This window comes from Astyanax mexicanus, chromosome 19 (genome assembly GCF_023375975.1).
Source record: "Astyanax mexicanus isolate ESR-SI-001 chromosome 19, AstMex3_surface, whole genome shotgun sequence".
Classification (NCBI taxonomy): domain Eukaryota; kingdom Metazoa; phylum Chordata; class Actinopteri; order Characiformes; family Acestrorhamphidae; genus Astyanax; species Astyanax mexicanus.
The window spans coordinates 17,030,397-17,054,411 of record NC_064426.1 but is presented as its reverse complement, the minus strand read 5'-3'; the positions used below and the strand labels follow the sequence as shown (position 1 = coordinate 17,054,411).

General features: G+C 39.4%; 1 protein-coding gene across 1 annotated transcript; it reads right to left on the bottom strand.

Moving 5' to 3' along the window:
* Positions 1-4,780: 4,780 nt before the first annotated feature.
* LOC103027967 (all-trans-retinol 13,14-reductase) lies at positions 4,781-22,434 on the bottom strand. The gene is made up of 11 exons (XM_015601611.3): positions 22,069-22,434; positions 17,846-18,028; positions 15,850-16,091; positions 15,126-15,321; positions 14,835-15,032; positions 10,732-10,851; positions 10,441-10,579; positions 9,072-9,181; positions 8,748-8,914; positions 6,798-6,957; positions 4,781-4,998 (listed from the first exon to the last, which is right to left on the bottom strand). The coding sequence occupies exons 1-11, from the start codon at positions 22,232-22,234 to the stop codon at positions 4,853-4,855; spliced, it is 1,827 nt and encodes a 608-aa protein (XP_015457097.2). The 5' UTR covers positions 22,235-22,434; the 3' UTR covers positions 4,781-4,852.
* Between the last annotated feature and the right edge of the window lie 1,581 nt (positions 22,435-24,015).

The following is a 24,015-nucleotide window of genomic DNA, read 5'->3' as shown; positions in this document are numbered from 1 at the left end:
GCCGCCCCCCTGCCCGGCGCTCTAACTCTCCGGCCCAGCAAGATCGCCCCTCGGCCCGGCGTGGCCGCCCCGCTGCTCAGCGCTCCATCTCCCCGGCCCAGCAAGATCGCCCCCCGGCCCGGCGCGGCCGCCAAGCAGCCCGGCGCTCCATCTCCCCGGCCCAGGAACATCGCACCTCGGCCCGGCGTGGCCGCCCAGCAGCCCGGCGCTCCATCTCCCCGGCCCAGGAACATGGCTCCCCGGCTCGGCGTAGCCGCACCCGCACTGCCCTCTCGGGCTCCGGGCGCAGCCGCCTTTCATCTCAGCCTTCGTCTACTCCTGCTCAGCGCTCCCGGCGTGGATTTCGACAGGACAACTCTCCTGTGGCTTCTACCTCCCGGGCGATGCCTCCTCCACCTCCGGTTCCGGCCCACTCCATGTCTGACTGGACCGTCGCTGGTTTACAGAGGGCCCTACGGAATCGCGGAATCCATTTCGCCCGCTCGGCTCCCAAAAGAACACTCTTCTCTCTCCTGCTCGCCTCTGATGCTGCCATTCGAGGGTCCCCTGCCGGGCTTCCTGCGAGCCGCATCGACACCGCCCCTTCTCCACCCAGGCGGCGCGGCCGCCCCGCTCAGGTTCCTTCCAGCTGCTCAACCCCCCCTGCCGGCGAGGCGGACCCTTCGCCCGGCTTCCTTTTCACCCGGCCCGGAACGGCTCGGGCTTCTGTCTTCTCTCGTCTATCTCCTCCTTTTTCTGCTCCGCTCCTTTCTCTCTCCGCTCTTCCGCCTCCTGCGCTTTCTGCTCCTTCCGCCAGTGGCCCAGCTCCTTCACACGTTCCCCCTGTTTCTGCCCTTCCCCCTGTCTCTATTCCTTCTGTCTCCTCTGTTCTCCCTCTTCCCGTTCCCTCCAACCCCCTCCAGGCCGTTCAGCAGCCGGCCTTGCTCCCTACTCCTTGTGCTCTCTCCTCAGGTGCTCAGGCTCCCCAGCCTTCCGTCCAAGCTCCATGGGTTCATGACGGCTCCTTCTCCCTCTCCACCGCCGCTCCAGCCCCTCCTCCTGCGGGTGCTCGCTCTCTCTGCCCGCCTCTGGTTCAGCCATCACTGCGTCAGCGCATCTTGCAAGGTGCATACATAGATCTCTCTTCTCTACTGCGTCCTTCGGCCACCGCTCCGGCGCCCCGCCTCTTTGAAGTCGGGGGTTCACTGCTAACTATCGGATCTTCAGATTCGCGTGGCTCAAGAGTTCTCTCTGCCCCCGAATTCGCCCTTGCTTTCTCCACCTTTCGAGACGTGCTCTGCGCGGCTTTTCCAGCCCGCCGTCAGGAACTCGACGATTACCTTTCCATCATCCTCGACCTGGCCGTGCGCTATGGGGGTTCTGGATTTTACGATTACCATCGTCTGTTCTCTGCGCAGGCTGCATCGCGCTTGCAGCAGTGGAATATGTCCACCTACTGGGGCGCCCTTGATCTCGAGTTATACTGCCGGATTTTCGCTGGTCGCCCTTCCCTCGCTTGCGAGTTGTGCGGACAGCCTTCTCATCCCGTCTCTGCCTGCTCGCTTGTGGCCCCCTCTCCAGCCCCCCCCGCCAGCGCGCCCCCCGCCGTGTCTCGCGTATCGGCCTCTAATTCCCTAGATACTCGTGGGAGGCGCCTTTTTTTTCTCGGCTCCCGGGCCATATGTAATAATTTCAACTCAAGAGGTTGCTTTTTGTCTTCATGCCGTTTTTTGCACGTTTGCTCTTACTGCGCTCAGGCTCACGCTCGTCCTTCCTGCCCCATCCGTCCACCCAAGTTCGGACAGAGCTGACTATTACGTTATCTGTCCACTCCAGTTAACGTGCCCGAGTTAGCTAAGAGTCTCTCTTCTCACCCTGATTCTACCTTCGTCTGCTACCTCACCTCCTGGATGGTCTGGTGTTCGGATTTTCTCCCGGGCTCGTTGTTTTGCCGGATACGACCTTTTCAGCTTCGAACCTCCTGTCTGCCCAATCGGAACCCGATGTGGTTACCTCTCTCCTGGCCAAGGAGGTCGCGGACGGCTTTATGGTCGGCCCCTTTTCTTCGCCCCCTTTTTCAAACTTCCGCGTCAATCCCATCGGCGTTGCTACTCGTAAATATCCAGGGAAGAAACGCCTGATTATAGACCTGTCTGCACCCCATGGTGCTCCTGTGCCTTCTATTAACAGTCTGGTGCCCAGTGATCTCTTTTCCCTGTGCTATGCTCGCATCGACGATGCTATTTCCCTTATCAAGATCGTTGGCCACGGCGCCTGGATGGCCAAAGCCGATGTCGTTTCAGCTTTCAAGGTTTTACCCCTACACCCTGACTTTTGGCACCTGTTTTGTGTTCGTTGGAGGGGGCGTTTCTATTTCGCCACCAGGCTCGTTTTCGGCTGCAAAAGCAGCCCCAAAATTTTTGACTGCCTCGCCGAGGCTCTTTCCTGGATTTTACTCAATGAGTGCGGCGTTCCTTACGTAGTGCACCTACTAGACGATTTTCTGGTCCTGGACACCCCTTCCTCTCCTCCTGCTCGCTGCATCACCTCCCTGGAATCAGTTTTTCGCCGTCTGGGTATTCTGCTGTCCGCCGAAAAAACGGTGGGCTTCCAGGCTTCTCTTCCTCAAGAGAAACAGACACGCATTTCTCAACTCCTTTCCGAATTTCTGGATCAGCCTCGTCGAACCAAGCAGCAGCTCCTGTCAATTCTCGGACATCTAAATTTCGCAATGCGCATTATTCCGCAGGGTCGCGCTTTCATCTCGCATCTCCTCCATCTCGCATCATCCGTGGCTTCCAATTTCCAGTACATTACTCTCGACGAGGCTTGCTTATCAGAATTGCGTTTCTGGCTATTACTCCTAAAGCACTGGAACGGTATTTCTTTTTTCTTCAACGAAGCAGAATCCGAACCTGAGAATGTCCGCCTCTTTACGGACGCCGCGCCTTCTACAGGCTTTGGCGGTTACTGTGATGGCAGATGGTTTGCTTCTCCATGGCCTGCCGAATTTACTCTTTCTCCTCCGGATCAGAGCGATTCGTCCGCTCTCCGTGAGCTCTACCCCATAGTAGTCGCTGCCCTGTTATGGGGCCACGAATGGACGCGACGCGTCATATTCACGCACTCTGATAACTTGGCCGTAGTTCACGCAGTTAATAAGGGACGCTCTAATTCCCTGCCTCTAATGCCTTTTCTGCGGCGTCTTACCTGGCACTCAATTACTCATCAGTTCATTCTTAAAGCTGTTTTCATTCCCGGTACATCTAACCCCATAGCTGACTCTCTTTCTCGTTTTCATTTCCAGAAATTCAGGACCTTGGCTCCTCACTCAGACTCGCATCCAACTCCAGTACCACCCTATTCGGAAACCATCTTCCCTCTTCACACGCCTTCCACCAGCTCACACAGCAATCTCAGGATCTCATCATAAATGCTGTTTCTCCCAACACTCTCTCGACTTACTGGACAGCCTTGTCATGGTCCACATCATTTTTGGGGGGACCAGGCTCAAGATCATCTCAAGCAGTACCGAACTGCACCCAAGCATTAACTGAACTGTACCCAAGCATTAACAGAGTTCACATCTCCCCCCACATCCACCCCCCAGCCCCCCCCCCCCCATCGCTCGCCGCAATTCATTATAGCAAAATGTTATTTGAACTTTATTTTGGATAATGTTGTTATTAGAGCTTCATTTTGGGTATTGATGTTTTTAGGACTTCATTGATGTCACAATTTTATTAGTTTTATTAAAGTTTCATTCTGGATATTAGAAATTCTTTTTGGATATTAAAGGAGAATAAGGATTATATTTTAGTAGTAGATGATAAAATTATCAGGATTTATCATCTGATATTAAGGAACCATTTCAACATTTCCAGTTCAAGAACTGTAAGCTCAACCAGTATTTTCTTACTAGAAATCTGTGTGGGTGTGGCCTCTAAATCTGCCTGCAGCTCATCCCCCAACACTAATTCTACCCCCGAGGTTATCAGGTTTAAAAACACAACTGTGGTCCTGCAGTCATGGAAGCTAGCAGGTGGGCTGGTTCAGCCTTAAGCCACGATATTTATCGAAAAATGTTAGAATAAAACAAAAGTAATTAATGACTTAATTAATTAATGAAAATGTAATGTTTTTTTCATATCAGTGGTCTATGTGCAGCTTGGTAACAAGGTAGAGGGTAAATAGCTAGCTAATAAGATAGATAGCTAGGTTAGCAAGGTTAGCTAAAGTGCTAACATGAACACATGCTAACATAAACTGCAATCAGACACAATGGAGGAGCAGATGTGTTTTCTCTGATTATTACTACAGTAGTGTGGAGTATTCAAAAAATATTTGTCAAAAACTGAAAGTTAGACTCTATATTAACTCATTTATCTGCAAATGTTATTATATGTTAAGCAATTTATTACAAACTGAGGAACGCAAAATGTTACTCAATGCCCATTCCTAGCAGCATGCTAGCTATTTAGCTGTTCATTTATTTGTCCTCTGTGTAAAATACAGCAAATATAACACTAGTCTTGTGCTAATTTATGTAGTAGGTTCAGTGTCCTCAGCTTGGCAACCCGAGTGATCTTAGGCTCTGTGGAGGGGTGAGTAGGGGAGATAACTCTCTCTGGTGTTTTGAAATTAGAACTTAATTCTGGACATTATTTTTTAAAACTTTGCTCTGGATATGAATGTCTGCATTTCTTAGTTTGTTGTTAGAAGCTGTAAAGGTGAGCATAATATGCAGATTTATTTACATGATCTGATTATTTGATTAAAAACAGTAATTCCAACATTTTTTTTGTTATAAAATCCTTTATTTAATATTTTCCTTTTATTTTTGACTGAAAATTCAGTCTCTACAGTCCGAGGTTCATGCCTGTTTCCTGTTCTTCTTCTGCTTCAGTTTCTTCTTCAGTTGCAGAAGGTCCACATAGACTCTAGGGCTGAGGAGAGCCGAGGCGCAGAGCAGACCGCCATGTAGAGCTCCAGCCATCCCGTTACAGAACACATCCTGACCTTTAATACACAATAAAAACACAACATTTTAAATTTAGAGCCCTTTAACATGCATTAACAAAGCTAACACATAGTAGAGGGCAGTGATGTCAGTAACGCGTTACTTAGTAACGCGTTACTCTAATCTGACCCTTTTTTTCAGTAACGAGTAATCTAACGCGTTACTATTTCCAATCCAGTAATCAGATTAAAGTTACTTATCCAAGTCACTGTGCGTTACTCTCTCTCTCTCTCTCTCCCCACCTCACTCTCTCTCACACAGACACACACACCACTCCCTTTCCCGTCACCTTTAGAATCCTCCCCTGTCTCTCTCTCGCGCTCGGCGTGTCTTTAGTTTCCGTCTGTTCTAATTTTTCCGCCAGTTCTCGGGCTCCCTATCTCTTTATAAAAGCGTTTTTTCCCGGCCGCGTCCCAATTCACTAGCCAGGGCAGCGGTCTGCACAGATCTGATTGGCAGAGGAGAGCGTTTGAAGATTTTGTGCCGCAGAGCGCGTATACCGTAAAGTCATGAAAAGTTCTGACGCTTTAAATGAACGCTGTCAAAATTAAATACTTTTCAGTAGTTTACTGGTTTGGGTCCGCACTGGACAACGTCTGGGTCCAGACCCGGACCGCAGTCCGCATATATGTGATCCCTGGCCTAGACCATATACACGGTTTTGTTTTATTAAACCACTCTTTGCTGCCCTGCAGAGAACAACAGGTTCAGTGTTAAGATTTACAGTGTTAAATATTTCAGGTCAAGAAAGACTTTCTTTATTTTTCTTTTTTATAAAAACAAGTATTTATGTTAAGTGAAATCAAGAAAGACCATTTTTTAATTTTTATAAAAAAAAATAATTTATGTTAAGTAAATTCAAGAGAAATGGTCTTTTTTTTAAATTAAAAAACTTATTTTTTCAGGAAATAGTTAAACTTTAAATGTCTAGAGATACATTGTTGCTGTTAAAAATGCATTTTCCAGTAAAGGGAGTATTGGCAAAACTGGATATAATTTTTATGTTAAGGCGGCGGGAGGTGGTGTCTGCAGCTGCTGAAAGTAACTAATAAAGTAACTTGTAAAGTAACTTAGTTACTTTTAAAATCAAGTAATCCATAAAGTAACTAAGTTACTTTTTAAAGGAGCAATCAGTAATCGGATTACTTTAGTTACTTTGAAAAAGTAATCCGATTACTGATTGCTCCTTTAAAAAGTAACTTAGTAACTTTATGGATTACTTGATTTTAAAAGTAACTAAGTTACTGCTTATTGGTAAGGTATAACCCTCTACCAGTGATGGTATATATACCATCACTGGTAGAGGGTTATACCTTACCAATAAGCATCAAACTAACTATAAGGAAATCCTCACACACTCGCATTTAACTCTTAAACTACATTTAGCTGTACAATACTGTCTACTAGACTTGGATTAAATAACAGATAAGATACGGATAAGGGCATCAGGCATCAAGATGCTGTCACTGTGTTTAGCTCTGCTCTGTATTTCTCTGTTATTATTTTATATTTTTGCCAGGTTTAATAGCTAACATAATTCACTTCACGTATACGATTTAATCAAAAACTTAATCTAGACATAATCAGGTCTAATAATGAATAATTAAAGTCCTCCACATGATTTGAGAAGGGTGCGAAGTTTTTTAGACAGGCAGTTAGCACCATGCTAATGGTATACACTCACACACTGGCTGCTTGCTAGCTTGCTAGCAAGCTAAATTAGCTTTGTAGCATCAATTCAAAAAATAGCAGAGTAAACAACCTTCAGATATTTACAGTAAGATGGAAAACTACCCACCTGTGAGGTAAAGTCCCTTTACAGGTGTTTCAGGGCGTATTTTGGCCACAACCTCCGGGCTGAAGCGAGCCAAGTTGTGCTCTGCTCCGTACATTTCTCCACACGGTGAACCAAGATAGTGCATGTTGGAGAGAGGAGTCGCAGCGTCCATAAACACTACCTGAACATTCACACAAACAAACATGATTCTGAGAGCAGCTCTCTACATTTACTGTGATAAGAAGACTGTTTTACAAATCAAGATTTCTGAGTTAGCTAGGCTAAGTTAAACCTTAAGACAATTCAAAGTGCTTCATATAAACAAGGAAAAATACAAAGATATATAAAAACAATACCACTACTACTGAAACTACTACTACCACTACCATCACCACTACAACTAATAATAAAAATAACACAAATACAGTATGTCTACAAGTAAGAAAGTGAAACATAAAAATAAGAAACAAATACTGTTACAGGATAGAATATTTAAGAAAGATAGAAAAGTTGTAGATCTAATCTATATCAGTTTTAAACTGATATTAAAGCCTGCTCAAACAGGAATGTTTTCAGCTCCAGTTTAAATGTGAATTCGACAGAATTAGATGCTTGTTAAAGGATTAGATTATTAACACTATGAAACTAGTTTATTAATTAATATTGTTGAAAAGAAGATGTTACAGTATTACATGGTAAAGACATGTTATCTGGATTTTCTACAGTATTAGACAGTATTACAGAGGTGCTCGAAATTTTCTATATTTCTGCATAAATATGACCTTAAATCATCAGATTTAATCAAACCGTCCTAAAGACCAAAATATAATACTTGGTCATTATTTATTTAGGAAAATATATCAAATATTTCAATATACCATACTTGTGAGGGGCAAAAGTATGTGAACCTTTGCTTGCAGCAATAACTGCAACTAAACTCTTCCGGTAACTGTTGAACAGTCCTGCACACCGGCTTGGAGGAATTTTTGCCCGTTCCTTCTTACAGCTCCTTTCCTTCACCTCTAAGAGGTTGGTGGGTTTGTCCACATGATCTTTAGCCAACTGTAGATAAGCAGCAATTTTCTTTTTGGAGAGCAGTGGCTTTCTGCTTGCAACGCTGCCATGCACACCACTGTTGAGTAATGTTCTCTTGATGTTGGATGTATGAATATTAACATTAGCCAATGTGAGAGGCCTTCGGTTGCTTAGAAGTCGCCCTGGGGTCCTTTCTGACCTCGCCGACTGCTACACGAACTTCTCTTGAATTTCCTTAATTTGTACACAATCTGTTTTATTGTGGATTGGTTGAGTCCAAGTTATTAAAGATAATCAACTTTCTCAGAAATCTTCTTTGTTTGTAACATGATACACTTTAATAAACAAGAGCAGACTTTGATAAATCCCTGTTCTTCCCCTGACTCTAATTGCACCTTCATACTAATATTAAAATATTGGGTAATTTTCCTCAATAAATAAATGACCAAGTATAATATGTTTAAGCAGAAATTTTAGGCACAACTGTATATATTTATTAACAGTATTAGATTAAGATTAGAGTGAGTATTAAAGTTTAATAAACAGTATCAGAAAGTACAATATGATTAATAACAATATTATACAGTCTTTTTTTATTTACAGTAATGAACATTTTATGTGTTTATTAATAGCATAATAATGTATGATATCAGTATTAGATATTACTGAAGTAATGAAATGACATTAAAACAATTCAATGTATATTAACAGTTTAATAGTTTAGTTTAAAAAACAGTTAAAAAAAACTATGACATTTTTTTAGGTATGGAAAAATATTAAATATTACCATTATTAGAGAAACATTTATATTTTTAACACTATTACAAAAAACTACGTCCATTAAATTATATTTGACAGTGTAATACTGTAAATATATTTTTTGTCTTGTTTATTTTTCTTTTGATTCACCTACATATTAAGGTGAACAGATCTTACTTTGTCGTGGAGCTGGGGGAAGATTTCTAAAGCCCAGTCCAGCAGCTCTTTGGCCATGCTCATCTTCAGATCCTCATAGTCAGGTCCTCTCCTGCTGGTCTGTGAGTCCTTCCACTCCTCAAACCACTCAAACCTGGCCATGGTCAGCAGGGTCATACAGGACTTCCCTGGATATGGATGAATTCTGAATTACTGTGTGGAATGTTGTGTGGTGCAGTAGGGGGCGCTCTAACACTGGAAATGTGATTAGTGTGAATCTGAATTAGAGATATAATGTAGAGATATGATGTAAAGTAGTACTGTGATGCTGTGTGGAGAGGATACCTGGGTGACGGATGCTGGAAGTTGGGTCTTTAGCTGAGGGGAATGTGATGAACATCATGGGGATGTTGCCGACCACTTCCTCTCGACTCAGAGAACTGTATTGCTCCATCCTGAACAACCAAAATATACTCATTCAGATATATTCAGAAACTCCACCCACTTTATGATATGTATTCTTATAGTGAAAAATAAAGAAAATAAGCTTTAAAAAAAATAAATTGCTATTTATAGGTTTATGTTTGAGTAAAATAAACATTGTTTTTTTATTCTATAAACTACGGACAACATTTCTCCCAAATTCCAAATTAAAATATTGCCATTTAGAGCATTTATTTGCATAAAATGAGAAATGGCTAAAATAAAAAAGAGATGGAGAGCATTTAGACCCCAAATAATGCAAAGAAAACAAATTCATATTCATAAAGTTTTAAGAATTCAGAAATCAATATTTGGTGAAATAACCCTGGCTTTTATCACAGTTTTCATGCATCTTGGCTTGTTCTCCTCCACCAGTCTGACACACTGCTTTTGGATAACTTTATGTCACTCCTGGTGCAAAAATTCAAGCAGTTCATCTTGGTTTGATGGTTTGATGATCTTTCAGTTTGGTAAAATCAAATACACTCATTATTTTTAAGTGTTTTTTCCAGAGCTGTATGTACTAAAAGGCTTTTATAAAGATCTTTACTCAACCATACATGGTTCTAACAGCAAGGCCATACAAGCATTAAGGTCTTTTTAGGGCTGCAACTAACAATTATATTGATAATTGATCCATTCTTTTTTTTATTAATTTATTATTAATCAGAGAAAAAGAAAAACAACTTCTTTGTACTAATGTTGTAATTGTATAATGAATTTCACAACCTACTAATATTAAAAATATTACTGTTAACATGAAAAATTAACCCAAAACAATGTCAGAGCCAGAAAAAAAAACCTTTGGATTTTTTTTTTATTCTGAATGTAACTTCTGCCGCATTTAAGGTGGAGCAGAAAACTTGCTAAATGTGAGTGATGTAGATAGAACTTGTCGCTAAGCTTGTTTTGGAACTGCTGGTCCCGCTGCCAAACTGAAGGTGGAATTTAAGATTTTTAATTCTGTAAAATGTATTGCTTAAAATGATTACTTACAATAAAAGTTTAATAACCAGAATATGATTTGTGTTTTAAATGAACTGTACATAGGATTAAACTGTGAAAAATTTGAATACCCAAATGTTTTAAGTGGACCTCAAAGTAAAATATAATATATTTCAAAATAATATATTATACAAATGAATAATTTATATTTTATGCCTATTTGACCTCACAGATGTAGCACATTATATGAATATCTATAATAGATATATAATAAGCATGCCCTCACAGCTGGTCCATGTCGTTGTTCTTGTACATCCAGAAGTTGGTGGAAACGATGCCAAGCTCTTCTTTACTTCCATCCAGACCCACAAACACCAGGAAGGAGCCCATTCCATGCCGGACCAAACCCAGCCACGACTGGATCTCTGTTTATGAATATTTTTTATAAATATTACAGTGTGTCAGAACCACAAGCAATCAATATTATTAGCCATAACATACAACCAGGAATTACATGCTCAGTTAATCTTAATTAGTGAAATTTGACTTAATAACAAAAATAAATCAAAACACCTACCTGATTTAGTTTGTATTTCTTTGGGTAAAAACTTCTGAAAAGTGTTAAAGATTCCTGCGTCTGAGATCACCACAGGAGCCAGCACCTCCAGTTCCTCCTGACCCTTCCTCACAGTCACACCTGTCAGGGGTCAGAGATCACCATGTCAAAAAGATTGCAAACATAAATGTCTATATAATTTACTGTATGAATATGTTGCATGGACAAAAGTATTGGGACACCTGCTTATTTATAGGTTTTTTGAGTTTATCTTTTTATCTTTTTATCTGCTTTTGTTAGAGTAACTGTCTCTACTGTCCAGGGAAGGTAATTTTACCAAAACTTTTTCTGGATGTTAAATTGGACAGCCATCCACAATCACTCTAATTTGCAGTGGTGTTGAACACAAGAAACCTTGACTGCACTACTACTGTAACATAATCTGAGCACTACTGAGTGAATTTTATGTTCTCTTATGTTTACATGGAAAAGCTGCTTAAAGATTTTGTATTAAAAAGAATTGTTTACATTGTGTTCTTTGTTATTCTGTAACATTCAAACTTTGAATATACAGGATTTGACTGTTATATATTTATTTATTTATTTATTTATACAGTCATATTAGGTTCTGATGTATATCTGCTAACTTCTGACTAAATAAAATGTTTTTTTTGTTATCTTCCTTATTCTCTCACTTAGTAAAAAAAAAACCTTTAAGTGTGACAGTGATTTGATTTATGTATTGTGATACATATTGATATCAACTGATATGTAAAACTATATCATGATCAGATTTGTTTCCATATCACCCGGCCCTATATGAGGGATAACCTGAGGCCATGTGTTGCCTCCTATGGCAGGGCTTCCAAAAGCCATTTTTCAGCAGGATAATGCTCGCCCACACACAGAAAGGGGTTCCCAGGAATGTCTTTACCAGATTGCAACACTTCCTTTGCCTGTCCTGTTTAGAGGCCAGCTGGAATGCCAGTTTAGGCATATTACGAATGTACAGGATGTATAGCAGCCCAGATCTACTCCTCATTTTGAAGTATTGCTGCATCAGTGTCATCAATTGGTGCCATTTAATGATAGCATATATTACCTCTTTTTACACAAGTTAGAAAAGGACTATGAACTATACAAAACATGTTCATTCTCAATTTTTGTGCACAAAATCACATAAAGCGATTTCACCAGCTCTATTTTTGCCTGTTTCAGTACCTTTTAGAATGAGCGGCTTAGTAGCTCTGTCACTTTTATGCAAAGAAGCTGTTGCTGGTCACACCCCATGTTTACAGAGCATTAACCCATTTATGCCCAAATTTTTCCCAGACATGCAAATATGCAAATCATGTGTTATTAGTAACCCTTTGAAATAATCAAGAATTATTTCCTCCAAAAAAATGAGAAAAGTAGATGAAAAAGTGTGTTTTATTACCGGTCACAATTGTGACCGGTGGGATGATATGCGTATTCTCAATGAAAGGTTGCTCAAATAGTTTTTTTGTTGAAATAAGGGCCTTCTGACAGCAATCAACTGAAACAGAATACTTGATCAGGAACTTGGGACTTTCCACACCATAGGAACACTAAGACCCGTGGCAAAATATGTTCAAAATATGTTAACCTTGTTTAATTATTTCAAATACAAATTGCAACAGCATCACTTTAGTGTAACATGTATTGAAACATTTATTTGTAACATTTTAAATTGTACTTTACTGCAAATCTTTTAATGTTGGTATAATATTTTAGTGCAATATTTACAACTAAATGTAAATTACAGTCAAATACTTCATTCAAAACTTCAGGAACGATGTAAACTGTTGTGTATACTATTAGTAACCAGTGTTGGGCACGTTACTTTGAAAAAGTAATTAGTTATAGTTAGTAGTTACTTCTCCGAAAAGGAAACTGATTTACTAACTGAGTTACTCCACTATAAAAGTAACTAGTTGCCAGTAAAAGTAACTACTGGGTTACTTTTGTTACTTGCCTCCATAACCCCCACCCCCCCCCCCCCACCTCCCAGCCCCCACCTTCTCAGAGTGTGTTTCATAAGCCAGATAAACAGAGTGCACAACAGCAAAGACAACAATCATTGCTTAGGCGGTTATCTCATCCTCCCCTCCCTTGTAACTCACACACACAACGCACACACACACACACACTTGCATCTTTGTCTGTATGCGCAAAGTTAAAAAAAAAAGTTAATTGAGCGTCTAAAGTAACGTGCAGTAACGGGGTGTTGAAAACGATAACAGTAATTAGTAACCGATTACTCCTTACTGAACACCGTTATTCCCTAATTTAACAAAAAAATGATTATAGGCAGGTATACAGTAACGAGGTAGGCACCTGAGCGAAGTGCTTGATTCTGTTCAACAATCAGTCAGACATTGTATTACAGTAACTTAGAAAATAAAGTTACCAGATATGGTAATCCATATCTGACCCATCACTATCACAATCACTTATAATAGCATCTTTCTCATTTTGAGGTATGATAGCAACGTTGCATGCCTAAAATTAGTCATCCTAAAATAAAAATATATATAGGTAAGATGCAACAAGAAATTTGTTTGTATATTTAGTATGTGTGCATCTAGATACAACATTCTATCCCACCGGTCACAATTGTGACTGTTTACATGTTTACTCATTCTGCAAACACACCAAAGACATTTGACTAATTACGAATGCATATATCATAACTAAACAACTTCGAGAGCATGTGTACAAAAATATTTGTTTCTATGTTTATTTTAACATACTTTACCAGCCTTTTATTTGGGAGCTTTGAGGCAGCCATCCTCTTCTCAAGATGCAACCAGGAAGTAAACAGCTCTGGTCATGTGACAATTTACTCAAAACATTTGATACTGGCCACATTTAATTGAAACATTGTAATATTTCAATATTTCCTTATAGAGTATTGGGAAATTAACCAGTAACATTTTTAGAGGCTTATAATTAAAAAACTTTTTTTGGTCACAATTGTGACCGATGGGTTGAAATGGGTTAACCACAAGTTAGTTTTAGCTTGTCCTAAATGGTGGCTCATCCAAGTGGTGCATGCAGAAGAGCAGCCGGCGATGTTTACAGCTCAGAGTAGCTGGGCTCCCTTATCTACTGACTTGAGATAGACAGTAGGTACAGATTCCACCATCAGAAGAAGTCTGTTGGCTAATTTTGCTGTGTACTGTCTAAGGTTCTTGACCAAAAATACTTTTCATTTATTGATCTAGTGGGGTGGGGTAGGGTGGTCTGGTGGGGGTTGATGGGTGATGAGTTGTATCAGAGAGATTCTTTGCACATTTCCTTACTTTGAAATCAGAATAAGGGAGCCATCCAAACAGCTCATGATTTCTGTCTGTGAATCTTTCAAGTGATTCACAGAAAATTAATAATTGGATTGTTTTTTTTTTATGTTTGGAGTGTTTACAGTGGCAGTCAAGACCCAAGTGGAAATACAAAAGCACACAAACAGTGTTTACATAATATCATAATATGTCTACTTAGATGAAAAGTAGATGAATGCATTCATTATAAGGGGTATCCACAAATATTTAGACAGATAGCTTAGGTATGTTTTCAGTCTTAAGCACTATCTGGACGGGATAAGTTTCTCAGGGGGAACGTTTGTGAAAAATATTTCCCACTTCTACTCAGTGATAAAACTCTTGCATCCGGACTGAAACTGAAAAAACAGGAGGACCAGTAAGTTTTTAGGCTTTCTCAGTCACGTGACATCGCGTTCAGTAGCTCCTCCATTTCCACTCACTGTTGTGTTTTTAAGTGAATCTCCGTGGAAACGTGCGCCCAAAGTGTAATTACGGTGCAGAGCAGTAGACAAATAGCTATTTTATTAAATGTGAGATGATGAAACTCAGTGATGTGCATCTGGATGTGAATACAATTTTTGGAGGACCGCGAAAAACAGATAATTAATAACGGATAGATAATTTAGCCTGTAATTTTCTCAGAGGACATCTAAGAAAAACACATACATGGTCGTTCCGGATGGGAAGAAAATCACAGAGGACCCCCATAAAAGAGATTATTATCACAAACTAATCCTGTCCAGATAGTACTTCAAATAATTAATAAGGATTATTACTTACCATAAGCACTGCCCTCTGCATTAACCAGGACACGCTGAACCGGAGCTCGTACCAGAACAGCGCCCCCTGCCTTCCGGATGACCGGTATGATGTGGAAGGCGAACTCACTGGCCCCTCCTCGAGGGTAATATGCCCCTCGTTTATAGTGATGCAGAAGAAGAGCATTAATGAGAAAGCTGGAGTCTTTAGGGGGCACTCCTGAGTAATACACATATAGACGTTATCTCAAACGTGTTCCTACTAAAAGACTGATAAAGAATTTATGTTAAATAAAGATAGGGCTTAGCTAACCATAGAATAAGTAGGAAGAGAGGGCCATCAGGTCTTTATTCCGGGTCAGTTTGGACATCATGTCAGAGTGGCTGGTGGAGGCGAGGCTGAATATGCGTGAGATAAGACCCAGCAGCTTCAGCTTTATCAGAGCCCTCACCAGCCAGAGGGGCATCATCTTCAGACTCGCCAGCAGAGGAGTGTGTTTAGAAGATTCCTGTGGGCACAAACATATAAGGTACATGATTAGACACTGGGTCTTGCAGCAAGATCTATTGATGCATATGGACACATCATTAGTGATGTTCCTGGATTCATAGGGCGTTTCGGGTCTTTCATCATCATACACCCTCCCCCATGTGACCCAGCTAGGTTGATCAAACCTCAGCTTGTGTCCATAAGGCTAGCTAGCTCCCACTTCTCCATGGTTCTCCTCTCTTGAGCCACAGCCATATTGAGGCCCTCTCTGCCGTGTCGGTGGTCTTGCGGATGGCTCCCCTCTTTTGCTCTCCCATGATGCCTAATCTGCTTAAGACCAGGCCAGAGAACGTGCTGCGAAATCTCTGCATCCAACCTCTACTGGGAGGCACCTCACACTCCGTCCAGCCGGCTGACAGTCACTAACCAGGCTCGCGAAATGTAATGCTTCCATGCTCAAATGTATCTCATACAAAAGAAAACAGACCTCTCAATACACAAACCCTTACAATAATTTCACACTAATTCCACACCCGCATTGCTGTACCTTCATCAGGCTCATCAGCTGGTCCACAGCGTGTGCATCATCAGGGAACTGTCTCTTCAGGTTGTCTCTCATCTCCTGTTTTCCAGAGTGAATATGGAATGTCTTACGTTCCGAACCACGACCCAACAGAACGGTGTCAAAGTGTTGCTCCAGCGGGGCGAACTGCAGCTGACCCTCAGTGATCTGCTCCAGGACCACCCGCAGCAGACTGTTCTCATGAAGCTGACCCAAGTAGTGGATACCTGAAGTCCAGTGAGCAGACACACTATAAATCTAGTCAAGTCAAACAATACATTTTAATAATTGATACATTAGTTTAAAATGATTAAAAATGTCTTAACTGGTGTCAATAAATAATTAGTCATAAATGCTATTGATTCATTTACCTTTACTGTAAAGTGTTACCATTTTTATTAATGCTGCCAAACATTTATTTAAATATACTTTAAAATTATTAATTACTGTATTTTTCACACTATAAGGCACACTTAAAATCTTTTCATTTTCCCAAAAATCATCAGAGAGTTGTATAATCCGACACACCTTATGTATAAATGATACCTATCAGGTTGTAAGGAGCAGTAAAGCCACTCCACTGAATTCCAGCGTTATACAGGATTTTCAGTTTAGTTTTCCAGCACTGAGACCAGAGACTGGAGTAGTATTAGCATTAGCCACTAACCATGCTCAGCGCTAGCTCTTTTGCCATTTAGAGGTGAGTATTATCGGCCTGTAGCCTGTGCGTTTACTATGTTAAAACAAGCTACCGCTTGCTAATATCGCCCTGGCTTACCGGAACCACGCTCAGTGTTACTCAGTGTAGCTCTGTCGGGCAGCATTAGGAGAGATATCTGTGTGGATTAACATCTAGCACTCGTTTGTTGTGTTGTTTTTGTTTTTTAAGAATTACAGTTTTGTTACTTAACTTAGCATTACAGGTCTTGCCACCCAGAGGCGAGACCTGCTGAATAAGAAGAAAAACATGGCGACATCCCTGTTCCTAACTAGTGTTGCATAATGCGCCTTATAATCCGGTGCGCCTTATGTATGAAAATAGACCAGAAAATTGATAGTGTCTTTGATAGTGTGTGTCACACTTTTAGCCTTTGTATGTCTAGTGTGTTTCTTTTTTTGTTCCTTCTGTTTCTGACCTGTCTTTCAGTCTGTTTAGATTTCTTCCCGCCATGTGCCGTTTGAGCACATGGCCTGTGTTATTGGCCTGTCTCCACCTTAGCCCCTCCCTGTCATCTATAATCCCTCCTGTCTCATTTGTATCCCCGCCCCCTTGTTAATTCCACAGGTGTCCCTTGTGTATGCCTGTGTATAAATACCCCATGTGCTCCTTTGTTCTCTGTCGTGCTTTTTGTTTGACCCTGTCCCGTGTGTTTGCTGTTTTGCTCTACAAAGTTCTGGTTTGTTTTCTTTATATTGTTTTATTCTTTGTTTCTAAAGACCTAGTTTATCTTTTGTTTTATAGTCTTTGTTTAAGTCTTAGTGTTTATGTTCTTTGTCTCATTTTTTGGTTTGTTTTTTGTTATGTCAAAAAAATAAAATTGACTTGCAATTACATCCTGCCTCCAACGTGTTACAGTGTGACTTAAATTCCAGTGAACCTTACAGTGCAAAAAATAAGGTATTAATAAATACTTTTACATTACTATAGCAAATCAGTGTTTAAATGTTGGACCTTGGTTCTGATTGGCTGTCCTGTATTGTGCCTATATTGTGTTTGAACCAAAAGTTTCATCCAAACTGAGAAAATAGCACCAACCTAGTAGCCATACTGTCAGTGTGCCAGAACTTTGAAATATTTTATAGAACTATACATCTGCTTCATAAAACCACAGTTAAGGTTACACAGCTGGAAGAGTGTACAGTTAAGAATCTTGTTTAATAATTATGTGTTTGCAACCAGTGAATTAAACCCCTGTAGTCCAGTGTAGTAACAGTGTTGTTACCCACTACACTATTCCCATCTTTCAAACCAAACTCTTACCTACGTCAAACTCAAAGCCTTGCTTTTGGAAGGTGTGGCAGCATCCTCCAGCCTGGTCATGCTGCTCCAGCACCAGCACCTTCTTCCCAGCTTTAGCCAAAACTGCAGCTACTGTCAGACCCCCGATACCACTGCCCACCACCACAGCATCCAGATCTGCAGGAACACGGTCTCTACGGAAACCTGAAACAGAAAAATGATTGGACCAGAGGCTTACAGTAAATAGAGTACTTTGTATACATATTTTTTGCACAAATAAATGATATCACATCTATATTATCTTCTTACCATGACTTCTTCCCTTTAAAGCTAATTGTATCATATTTGATACATATTTGATTTTTTTTTAGACCTCATCAGTGTCATAATTAAATTATTATTTCACTTAAAGCCTTATTTGATTTAATTTTGTTAAATACAGTGGTGTGAAAAAGTGATTTTTGATTTCTTATTTTTTTGCATGTTTTTCACAAGTGTTTCAGATCATCAACCAGATTTAAATATTAGTCAAAGACAACACCAGTCAACACAAAATGCAGTTTTTAAAATATTTTTTTTATTATTAAGGTGTTTGCTCCCTAAACCTTGGGCTGCCCTTAGCAACAACTGCAATCAAGCATTTCCGGTAACTTTCAGTGAGTTTTTTACAGAGCTGTGGAGGAATTTTGGCCCACTAATCTTTGCAGAATTACACATTGAAAGGTTTTTGAGGATGAACCGATTTTTTTAGCTCATGCTACAGCATCTCAATTGGATTCAGGTCAGGACTTTAACCAGACCACTTTGTTTTTCCTTCAGTCATTTGGAGGTGAAATTGCTGGTGTGGATCATTGTCCTGCTGCAGAAAGAATTCAGACCCCTTTACTCTGAACCACCCTAAATAAAATCCAGTGCAATCAATGTGTTCAGCTGTGTGCAATTTAGTCAATTTAGTATAAATACACCTGTTTTACGAAGACAGTGGTTTGTTAGAGAACACTAGTGAACAAACAGCATCATAAAGACCAAGGAACTCAAGGAACCCAGACAGGTCAGAAATAAAGTTGAGAGGAAGTTTAAGTTGGGTTATAAAAACATATCCCAAGCTTTGAGCATCCAAAGGATCACTGTTTAATCCATCATCCAAAGAAGGAAAAAGTACTCTACAACTGTCATGGCCATGGTCCTTCCAAACTGACAGATCGAGCAAGGAGAGCACTGATCAGAAAAGCAGCCAAAAGACCCATGGTCACTCTGGAGGAGCTGCAGAAATCCTATATAAAACTATAATTTATCTTTTAGCAAAAACAATGACCTTAAACATACTGCCAGAGCTACAGTGATTCCATAAATTCCATTGAGCTTCTTTTGCAAGAAATAAAAATACCCCAAAAGATTGCAGCTATAATTGCAGTGAAAGGTGACTCTACTAAGTATTGATATAGGGGGGATGAATATCTTTGAACAACAACGTTTTCAGATTTTTATTTGAATAAAATTTTGAAAACTATGCATTATTTTTGTTTCACTTTACAATTATGTGTTACTTTGTGTTGGTCTATCACTTAAAATCTCAATAAAATAATTTAAAGTTTGTGATTCAAAGGTGACAAAATGTGAAAAAGATCTAGAGCTGGGAATACTTTTGCATGCCACTGTAAATATGTAGAGCGTACGTTTAGTGTATATTATCAGTTTTTATTTTACATTTTGTTGTATATATTGTGTTTTCTGCATACTGACAGGGATCATGCACCCGAGTTTCTCACTCAGTTGTACTTATGTAATGTTAAAAAAAATCTATTTAGATTTGATTTGATTGGAGAAATTCAGACCATCCTGTCATCTAGAACATCACAGTTTGGTCCTTGTAAAAGTGTCTCAGATTTTTATGGTTGCCCAACCTTTCCTGCTTCCACACATCAACTTCAAAAACTGACTGTTGCCTTCATAAATGCTGATATACAGAACTGTGCAAAAGTTTTAGGCACCAAAGCAAATTACACTAATCAATTTATCTCAGCAATATGAGTGTATTTACCTGAAAAAAGCACCAAATATAGTGGTGAGCCGAGCTGAAGAACAAAGTGTAGTTCCAGATTTCTCCTGGTGTACATGTTCAGTTCCATCAGCAGCTTATCTGATTTACCATATTTACCAATTTACCAAACCAGGTGTTGACATGATGAGAAATAACTCTATTAAACTCAAATAAGGAAAGATTAGGAGATGTTAAAGCTCTGCTTTTTGTAAAATTGCTGTTTGTATTTATTATAATGCTGCAATGTGTTTCACTGAGCTAATAAACACTTACTACCCAAATAAGCAGCTTTTTCTTTACTGAAATTCCCACAAGTGCCTAAAGCATTTGCACAATAATGTATATTTATATTTTGTTCAGGCTACCTTGAGCACCATAAATTTATACACTGATGAGAAAACAAAGCAAGAGAAACATGGAAGATGAACCCTGGTAGGGACTTGAACCCAAGACCCCAGCATTAAGAGGCAAAACTACCAACCAATAAGCTTTATGGTACCAAGACTAATGCAACAGAGTCTGTTAGGTGCTGTAAGAGCATCACTAAGCATCACTAAGTTTGATGCTTTGGAAATGTTGTGGCTCAGTTTAAGTAGAATTTTCCTGCTTAAACACATCAAGAACTGACTGTTCTCTGAGGGTAACCAATTTCTGCACAGTTAGAGCAGGGGTGTCCAAACTTTTTTTGTTGAAAGGCCAGAAGGAGAAATATATTTGAAGTCACGGACCAACAACTCTGTAATAAAACAAATAATGAAATATTCCACTTTAAATAATACATTTTCCTGATTACTTTCATTTACACACCATTTTACTTGACTTACTATCTTTATTTTTGACAGTGTTGTGTAAACTAAGATTTTTCAAATTGATGTTTCATGTCATGATGTCTCTTAATATTAAACTCCTTAATTACGGCAACTTTTAGATTTGTATGCCCTTTTTCTGTGCTACAACTGAACACTCTCGCCACTTTTAGACTCTTTGGCCTGTTTTTCTGTGCTACAACTGCGCACTCTCTCCGCTTTTAGACTCTTTGGCCCGTTTTTCTGCGCTACAACAGCGCACTCTCTCCGCTTTTAGACTCTTTGGCCCGTTTTCCTGTGCTAAAACTGTGCACTCCTTCCACTTTTAGGCTCTTTGGCCTGTTTTTCTGCACTAAAACTGCGCACTCTCTCTGCTTTAAGACACTTTGGCCCGATTTTTTTCTGGTCTAAAACTGCGCACCCTCTTCGCTTTTAGACTCGTTTTCTGGAACTGGCCATGTTTTGGTCAAAAGCTTTTATTATTATTATTATTTTTTTTTACATATTTTTGAATGTATAGACTTTAAATATATTCACACAAACATATCTTTTTACAAATGCTTAGACTAGAGTGTTTATGAGTTGAAAGCATGAGAATATGGATGATAGTTCATTACATTGTTTATTAATTATTACTTTGACATAATACATGGAGAAACAGCATCAGGCGGAGTTATTTTTCTTGAAAATCACACCTCTAGGATACATGTAGATACCAAAAACCTGACACTCAGAGCAGCCTATGCCTTTCAGTATTTTGATCAGAACACACAAAGAAAGCTACAGAAATGTAAACTTTTTAGTCTAAATAAATAAAAATGTGTAAGTAAAATAAAAACTATATAAAGTAGTGCACAGCATACCTAGCTTTAGTTTGAGTGCAGGTAGTTTCACTGTGGAAACTTTTGAGTCATTTACTGATATTATTTGGTTTGAAACATCATATAAATATGTTTGTATATAAATGTATGTTGTATGTGTATATAAATAAGCACTAAAGGTAAATAATATTGGTTGGGGAAGGAAATCTCACTTTTTTTAGGTGTTTTTCTCAATGGGTTTCTTGTAGATGCTTTACCACACTGGGATCACTATTTTTTAGAAAGAGTAAGTTCCGCCCTTTCTAAACATATAAGGATTTTGTTTATATGTAAAGGGATTCCTAAGTAATTAAGCTGAGAACACAAAGTGTGATTTTCAACGGATGATCCGTCCGTAGGGTTAACCTGATCACCCTGTTCTTGGACTGTCAGATGGAACTGGAGTCCCCAGAGAAAACTCACACAGGTAGGGACTTGAACCCGAGACCCTAGCACTGAGAAACAAACGTGCTAACACTGCTAACACAGTGTTATTCCAATTGAAGTGGACTATGAAAAGCAGCAAAAGTGTCTTACCTTGCTTCAGAACCTCATCTCTCTGCTTTTGGTCCATCACAAGTGGAGCTGGAGGCCTTAAACACTCCTCAGAGAACACACTGTCACTCCATAGCTTTCTTCTGATGAATAAAGCGGATCCCAGAAGCAGCACACAACACAACACACAGACTAACAGCAGCCACATCCTCCACAGACCTGAGGGTCAACCAGTACAGAGAGAGGGTCCAGTCTCTTTAGCTGTGCCTGCTGATCTGTAAATGTTCCAGAATGTTCCAAAATATGGCTTTAAGAGTAAAAAAGGGAACTTTTCACATATCTACTCATCAAGATTAACCATAATAAAATAAAAAAGGCTGGTTAAAGGAACAGTCTTTCTTGGTCTTTCCTGAGCTCAGTCTAAAGCACAGCTCTGGCTATATATACGGAGCCCAGATAATGCAGACTAATTAATTATTAACACCCTGATTATGCTGTTAAAGCCCCAATAAAGTCAAAGGTTGAAAAAAAGCCATCTCTTTCAGATCTTTGGGTTTAAAGCAGAAAATCTGCAGCCAAGCATGTCCTCAATTAAGAATTCCCCCATAATTTCACTCATATGATCAGATCTGTGACCAGAACTCGCATAGAAATGGCCATTGAACACAGAAACAAGCTTTGTTTCAGAGCTTTATTTGAGAAAATGTACAGAAGAAAAAATGTCCCTTCTTGATCAAACACTGACACTGCAAGCAGAGCAGGACGAAAGTGATCATGTCTATTCTATACATTTATTGTACATCATGTAGAAAAATTTAGATATCCATAAAAAAAACAGATCCACTGTGCTTTAGTCAAATACCTCGACGATGTATATATATGTATATATATATATGCCCTTAAGAACATAGTAGCTGCCTGTATTCATGCTTATAACTGTGGCATGAATGATTTTATGTTGGTTTTTGTCAGTATGGTGATGTACGGTATACCGTTTTACTGTAGGGCTGTCACAATATATACATTTAGTTCAACTCAATATAATAATAATAATAATATTATAAAAATAATAATGATTAAAAATGAAAGTTACACTGATCAGCCATACCATTCAATATATTGGTACCACTTTAAAATAAGGTTCCTTTATAAAGGGTTTATAAATAGTTTATTATAAAGAAGTTTATTCATGGTTATTAATTAGGTTATAAACCATTAACAAGCAGTTATATCACATGAATAAGAAGGGCAACAGTGGCCTGTCACGTATCAAATAGAGATAAAATACTGTTAAATTCCTGATCTTACTAGATACTATTCTTACTGTGTCTTTTTCCATCAGTCAGCATTATGTTACATAATCTGTTAATAACTTTATTTACTTTAATTTACTATAACAACATATTAATTTACTAAACTGGCATTCTATATTATTTATTAATTTTATTATTGGATATGTTTAAGGGCTATTATTACTGTTGTTCATTCTATTCATGTGTTTTTTAAGTGCTTATTAATGTTTATAAAATATTTACAACTTCATTATTAACCGTAAAAAAAATATTTTGTTATTAACTATTTATAAACCCTTTATAAAGGAGCCATATTTTAAAGTGGTACCAATATGTTCTAATGTTGAGCATTATAATCCTTGCACACTGGTAAGCAAACTGGGAGGAGAACATGGAAACTGCATCCAGGTAGGGACTTGAACCCAAGACCCCAACTTTAGGTCTTGCTAAAGTAAATTGTGAGCATCAAAAAAAAGTCATCTGGCACCAAGGCCAGTTAGCAGCAAAATCAGATCTCATCTGGTCAAGCTGTGAACGCATTTATATGACAAGTGTAGACAGAATCCGTTTAAAGTAAAGTCAGATATAATCCAGATACAAAACACATGTTAACGCCAGGTGTAAACAGGCCCAAGAGTCCCAGATTCCTAAATTCTTAAGATTTATACCCGGTCACTTATTGTGTCTTGAGTATCAG

Bases quoted from the DNA above. Each gene is read 5' to 3' on its own strand.
- LOC103027967 (XM_015601611.3), bottom strand. From the start codon at position 22,234: ATGTGGCTGCTGTTAGTCTGTGTGTTGTGTTGTGTGCTGCTTCTGGGA. The intron at 16,092-17,845 runs GTAAGAGTTTGG...ACTGGACTTCAG, and splicing joins AGGCTTTGAGTTTGACGTAG to GTATCCACTACTTGGGTCAG. The intron at 8,915-9,071 runs GTATCCTCTCCA...ATCCATATCCAG, and splicing joins TTCCAGCATCCGTCACCCAG to GGAAGTCCTGTATGACCCTG.